General features: G+C 45.2%; 1 protein-coding gene across 14 annotated transcripts in view; it reads left to right on the top strand.

The window, feature by feature from the left end:
* The first annotated feature begins 402 nt into the window (after positions 1–402).
* The window catches only part of USP40 (ubiquitin specific peptidase 40), a 92,024-nt gene continuing 85,522 nt past the window's right edge, over positions 403–6,904 (top strand). For 5 of the 14 annotated variants that reach the window (XM_049712796.1, XM_049712792.1, XM_049712791.1 and 2 more), the window contains exons 1-4: positions 537–879; positions 1,597–1,814; positions 4,386–4,453; positions 6,753–6,866. In XM_049712796.1, the coding sequence (XP_049568753.1) occupies positions 1,616–1,814; positions 4,386–4,453; positions 6,753–6,866 (381 nt within the window). In that variant the 5' untranslated portion in view covers positions 537–879; positions 1,597–1,615. The other 9 variants (XM_049712795.1, XM_049712793.1, XM_049712790.1 and 6 more) reach the window with 6 other exon arrangements.

The following is a 6,904-nucleotide window of genomic DNA, read 5'->3' as shown; positions in this document are numbered from 1 at the left end:
TCTGGAGCCTGTGCTCCGCAACGAGAGAGACGGTGATAGTGAGAGGCCCGCGCATCGCGATGAAGAGTGGCCCCCGCTTGCCACAACTAGAGAAGGCCCTCGCACAGAAAGGAAGACCCAACACAGCCATAAATAAATAAATAAATCAAAACTGTCAACAAGTAAAAATAAATAAACACTATAAAAAAAAAAACTTTAAAAAGTGAACGAATGAGTGGTCGGCTCACCGAGCGGACTCGCGAACCCGCCAGCAGACAAGGAAGCGAGCACTGTCCACCCAACACGACTCCCGCATTCTCAGGCCAAAAGAACTACATTGCCCATAAAGCCCCGCGCCGCGGGCCGGCGCTACCCCGCCGGGCATCCTGGGAGACGTAGTCCGTGCGTTCCATAAATCGCTCACGCGCGGTGCCGCGGGATGGCTGCTGACGTCAATATGGCTGCTGACGTCAATATGGCGGTCCCCGGTAGCGGCGCGTTCTTTCGCTTCGAGTTTTGGCCGGGGCGGGGGTCTGGGCTTTAGGCAGTAAGTGGGGCCTGCGACCGGGGATCTCGGGAGGGATGAGAGGGGCCGAGGCGAGAGGCTGCCCGGGCCGGCCCCGGGTTGCGGCGTCCTCCTGGTGTGGGGCTGCGGTCCCCCGCCTCGGGGACCTCTGCCTCCTCGCGCCCCTGGGCCCGGTGGCTTGGAGGGCTTGAGGGCCTAGTCTGAACGTGGAGCGGAGGAGACCGGAATCTAGACCACGCGTGCGAGGCCACACTTTCAAGTTCCATTTTTTGTGCTTTTCTTCTGAGGAACGGGTTGAAAAGGCAAATAATTGCATTTCAGCGTTTCCTATCCCTTAGGAACTGTGCTAGGCGCTTGGCCTTTCTCGTCTCCAGGTGACCCTCCTCCACACTCGATATGAGACCTTGAGCGGATTCTTTAGACCCCAGGAGCTAATGTTGGGATCACCGGATGGATACATGTTGTAAAGCCCTCGAGGCTCCATTATTTAAATGGCAGTGTTTTTTTCCCCAGTGAATCTCCACCCGGCTGTCCGGCTTCGGGGCCATGTACTAAACTACTATAAAGATTAATTTGTTCCATTTAACTTATTTAAGTGTCATGATCTGGTGCAAGGAGTTTGAGAAGCAGAGATTTTAGGAAGTGATTCATGGTCCCTAGGCCATTGTCAACGCTCAGAATCTAGCTTTGGCTCTACCCCCTCAGCAGATTAGGTGTATTGATGGGTTTTCTTTTTTCACTAGTGATATCAATATGCCTTTTAAAAACAGCTGTCATTTATTGTGGGCTAAACCCTGTACCCTAAATGCCTTTCTTTCATTATGTTATTTGATTGTTTAAATGACCCTGCGTGACAGTTTGTATCGCATTTTACTTATAAGAACGTGGGTTAAGTAACCTGCCCACGGTCGCACAGGTAGTGTGGAGCAGGGATGAAAAAATTCAGGTCTTGCTGCCTCCAAAGCCCGAACTACTGTCTGTACATTCTAAAGAGTGACTTAAAATGGAGACTCCCAAGTATAAAAGGGAGATGTGGGGAAGTTTTGTTTTAAAAATAAAAACGTTTATATAACATGTTATATATTTTTAAGGGTAGTGTTTAGTTTCACAATGTTTGGTGACCTGTTTGAAGAGGATTATTCCAGTGTGTCAAATGATCATTATGGAAAAGGGAAGAAATTAAAGACCAAAGCTTTGGAGCCACCTGCGCCTAGAGAATTCACCAATTTAAGTGGAATCAGAAATCAGGGTGGAACCTGTTACCTCAATTCCCTCCTTCAGACTCTTCATTTCACACCTGAATTCAGAGGTATGCTATGTTACATGCACTTGGCTGGTAATACGTATTCTCGTATCCACCTGTAATTAGTTATGCAGAATCACAAGTGTATTCGACAGTGTGTGTTAATTGTTGCTAATGAGGGACACAAATTGGTAATTCTGCAGAGGAATGTGAAGCTTAAATTATGAATATTTTCTGTGTGATCACAGTGATGTTCAGTAACAAGATAAAAAAAATAAGGCAATGTATTTCTTTTCTAATTCCTATCATTTAAAGTACAACATAGACAATTTTGTCATGAGTGCCAGCCTTCATTATTGTACACCATTTGTATTTTTGAGTTTCTCAAAGTAATAAACACGTAAACCAGAGTTGCTCAGTACAGTTATATGCTTCCTTTTGGAGTGGGGAGGGGTTGTCACATTATTCATACAGTCCACAATCGTTTATCTGAAGTTCTGAAATCTGGAAAACTCTGACAGCCTGACCTAATAATCTGAACTTGTTTGGCCTGAGAGCCTGACCTGCTGTGAGACTGTTTATAGTCTTAATTATCTCACTTGGGTGAGCAGTCATACATTTGTCACAGGAATATTAAGTCCTTGACTAATAGATACTGTTTGTCCCAGACTCTGCTGGGGATGTAATGTTAACATATTGGACCCTTTCTTCATATTACCTTTCTAAAATCTGGAAATTCTGAATTCCAGAGATCCAAGGTGTTAGATAAGGGACTGTGTATAAGGAACAGAAACCCACTCAAAGTAGCTCAATTAAAAGGGAGGTTTACTGTAAGAATATAGGGGAATCTCCTAGAAACCACCTACAGGAAGCCACCCTGACCTCCTTGGACCCTTGATTTCTTGCCCCTATTTTTCTCTACATGTTTGTCCCATTCCTCCTCTGCAAACTAGCTTCCTCCACAAGGGTCTTAGTCTCTGTGTTCCCTTGATTTCAGTGTGAAGATTCCTCTGCCTTCACATGGCCCTGATTGGGGGCCCCCAGCTACGAAGCTCCATGACTGTAGCTCAGCTCCCCACTATGTCCCCATATTCTGAGGTCAGACAACCTGGCTCATCCTGTATCCAGTATCTCATCCCCCTTCCCACCACTACCAAATTTAGCAAAGTTTTGTGACATTTTCTGTTGCTTCTAAGCTTACAGAGACTTCCTGCCTCCAGAGATTTAGTGTATAATTACCGTTATCCCCTTCCCAGGGCCATTCTAATGGGTCGAAGTGCATGTGGATTTGAGTGTTGCCTCTTGTCTGTGACTCCATCCACTCCATAAAAATATCCCCCCAGTGCCTTCAGTAGTTCCACCGTTAGAAATTTGGAGCATGAATAAGCGGGTTCCTAGGGAGGTTAAGTTTTTCCCAAGTTTTAGTATAATTGAAGTTCAAGGGCAACTTAAAGTAGAAAAGTAGCCTTAAGAAGAGGGTGAGGAAGGCGACTGTTGGGGACGGCAGGCAGGTCACGGAGAGCGCCGCTAAGAAGAAAGGGCTCAGAGCCCCAGGCCCCCTTCTCTCTAGCAAAGTGGATGGCCAGCCAAGCCCATGGGCTGACACCTTAGTGTGACTCGCACACTCCTAGTAAGGCGTAGCGCAGATCCTGAAGCTTATTGAAGAAGACGTACACTTTGGAAAGGGTAAGGACTGGCGGAGAACTGAGGGGAAATTTTGGGAACTTTTTGGAATCATATTTTAAGGAATAGGACTAGATTCGGTTCCACTGTACTCCCAGATCAGTGTAGCTGGGAGGAGTGGGAGACGATTGTGGAAGTCTTTGTATGGTTTTTATGCTTTAGCCTTTATGTTTGTAACCTTCATGTAGTGTTTTTCCCAGTTCCTGCCGGGAGCTCAGGAGGAATATTACATAACAGTAATCACTAAGGCAGCAGTGGTTTTCAGTGCAAGGCAACACCCGTCCCATCCCTTCTCTCCCCGGAGTATATCAGAGTCTCCTAGTAGGTGTTCCTATCTGTTTGAATACAGACTTCCCAAAAGATTCAGATACGCCCCACTGGGTGGCGTACCCAGACATTGAATTATAAACAAATTCTGGAGACCGGCACTGGGTTGCCAACGTCTTTTTCCAGGTAAGGTCACCACCATCTGTTATTACCCTCAATGCAGAAAAGATATTTTCATACCAAAATGGGAAGGGCGTTATCTCAGAGTTAAAGGTGCTCCTTCTTGTGAAAGAATGGTTGGAAGTCTCACGTGTGGCTTGTGAACAAACACACGTGACACTATTCTATATTGTGTATTTCCTAGTGTTCCTCATGTGGCTTTTGGGACCCACTGCCGTAGGCAATAGGAAACCACCAAAGATTTCTGATGTTATGGTTTTTATATGTATAATTTTCCTTTTACAGCTCTCCCTTATTGAAACCTTAGCTTCCCACTTTCTAATAGGGTCAGTGGTTAAAAATAACATTACCAGAAAGCAAGATGGGTAGGCTAAGGGTGTAAATATTGTCAAGTCATATTTCTGAATCTTTAACTGATTTCTACTTACTGGTGGCCTTGGCTTTCTAAAACAATTTTCAAAAATGAGATAATGTCATTTACATCTGTGATTCTACTTTTTTGTTTAGAAGCTTTATTTTCTCTTGGCCCGGAAGAGCTTGGTTCGTTAGAGGATAAGGATAAACCTGACGCAAAGGTATTCAAATCTTTGATTCACAGGGGTTTTTTGGAGTACTGAGGAAATGTTTTAAGGAAAGAATTAAGTTGCTTATTCGTAGGAATCAATAATTTTATTAATTACCAAATATGATCTTTATTTTCAGAAAGTGTCTTGGCCTGTACCTTACTGTTAAGGGAACTGCCCTTCCAACAGAGAATTACTTATGCAGATGCAATGCTGCTGCTGCTTTTTAGACATACCTCTCTCTGCATTAAGGAGATACTCACGAGTTGTCCGCACTATCGCGCCAGAAAGTCCGCTTAATGCACTTACTTGTAGCAACAACAAAAAATAAGGGGCCAGTCTTCTTTCAGTTTGGTATTCTGGAAGTAAACTGAGTGAGGGATTGGTTTACTGTAAGTGCGTATCTAATCACGTTTCTCCCTTGCTTAAACATCATTCAGAACTTTATCACCCTCAGACTAAAATCTGTACTTTTTTTTTTTTTTGGCCATGCCGTGCGGCGTGCAGGATCTCAGTTCCCCGACTAGGGATCAAACTCACGCCCCCCAGCAGTGGAAGCGCTGAGTCTTAACCACAGGACCTCCAGGAAAGTCCCATAAAATCTGTACTTCTTTTTTTTAATACATTTTTTAATACATTTATTTATTTACTTTTGGCTACGTTGGGTCTTTGTTGCTGCACGCGGGCTTTCTCTAGTTGCGACGAGCGGGGGCTACTCCTTGTTGCGGTGCGCAGGCTTCTCATTGTGGCTTCTCTTGTTGTAGAGCACAGGCTCTAGGTGTGCGGGCTTCAGTAGTTGTGGCTCGTGGGCTCAGTAGTTGTGGCTCGCAGGCTCTAGAGCACAGGCTCAGTAGTTGTGGCGCACGGGCTTAGCTGCTCCACAGCATGTGGGATCTTCCCGGACCAGGGATCGAACCCGTGTCCCCTGCACTGGCAGGCAGATTCTCAACCACTGTGCCACCAGGGAAACCCTGTACTTTTTTTTTTTTTAGTAAATTTATTTATTCATTTATTTATTTTTGGCTGCCTTGGGTCTTTGTTGCTGAGCACAGGCTTCTCATTGTGGTGGCTTCTCTTGTTGCAGAGCACAGACTCTAGGCACGTGGGCTTCAGTAGTTGTGGCACATGGGCTCAGTAGGTGTGGCTCGTGGGCTCTAGAGCGCTGGCTCAGCAGTTGTGGTGCATGGCTTAGTTGCTCTGCGGCATGAGAGATCCTCCCGGACCAGGGCTTGAACCCGTGTCCCCTGCATTGGCAGGCAGATTCTTTTTTTTTTTTAATAAATTTATTTATTTATTTATTTATTTATGTATGTCTGAGTTGGGTCTTTGTTGCTGCGTGCAGGGTTTATCTCTAGTTGCTGCGAGTGGGGGCTACTCTTTGTTGCAGTGCGAAGGCTTTTCATTGCGGTGGCTGCTCTTGTTGCGGAGCATGGGCTCTAGGCGTGTAGGTGTGCTAGCTTCAGTAGTTGCAGCACACAGGTTCAGTAGTTGTGGCTCATGGTCTCTAGAGTGCAGGCTCAGTAGTTGTGGTGCACGGGCTTAGCTGCTATGCGGCATGTGGGATCTTCCCAGACCAGGGCTTGAACCCGTGTCCCCTGAATTGGCAGGCATATTCTTAACCACTACGCCACCAGGGAAGTCCAGCCCTGTACTTCTTAATAAGAGTCTTTCATGATCCAGCCCAGCGCTTCTCAAACTCCCTGTGTGGCAAAGAGCCCGTTTTTTTTATGCACAGTCTGTTGCAGATCAGACTTTCATTGGATATAATAAAAATGCTGTGGCAATGCAAAATTGCCATAAAGTTTTCTAAAGGCTTGTTCTTACTTTAGATATTTAAGTCCAGTCTTCAGATCAGGCTCCAGGCAGCCTTCTCAGGGCCCTGGCCCACAGCACACAGGCAGGAATGGGCGTGGCGCCAGCAGGAAGAAAGCAATGGAGGGTGCAGCCAGCCCTGTGAGATACTTGTGACTGGAAAATTCCTCATAGGGAGTATGTCTGTAACTGAGGTATTTTGGAGAAAGGATGAACTATTAGAGACTTGAATTACTGTCATTCTCTAATTAATTGGGTGGTTTATTAGGGCCTGTTTGGGTTTTAATACTGATCTGTTATGTCAATATAGCTAAGAATTGTATTGAATTAAAATTTTCAAAGAAAAATGAATCTTCATTCACCCTTCACAATATTTATAAATTTTCTCCTGAGTGAATTAAATGAACTAGGAGGTAGGAGAAAATTAGTATGCAGTTCTTTTAAAAAGGCCCAGCCAACATTTAAAAGATATTTAGAAATGCATTTTTTTCTCATTCAGGTCCGAATCATACCTTTGCAGTTACAGCGGTTGTTTGCACAGCTTCTGCTCTTAGACCAGGAAGCTGCGTCCACCACAGACCTCACTGACAGCTTTGGGTGGACCAGTGATGAGGTACGAAGGTCAGCTTCTCCAGGGAAAAGTTACCAGCA

Source organism: Orcinus orca, chromosome 7 (assembly GCF_937001465.1).
Source record: "Orcinus orca chromosome 7, mOrcOrc1.1, whole genome shotgun sequence".
Lineage (NCBI taxonomy): Eukaryota > Metazoa > Chordata > Mammalia > Artiodactyla > Delphinidae > Orcinus > Orcinus orca.
This window is presented reverse-complemented; position numbering and strand designations above follow the sequence as displayed.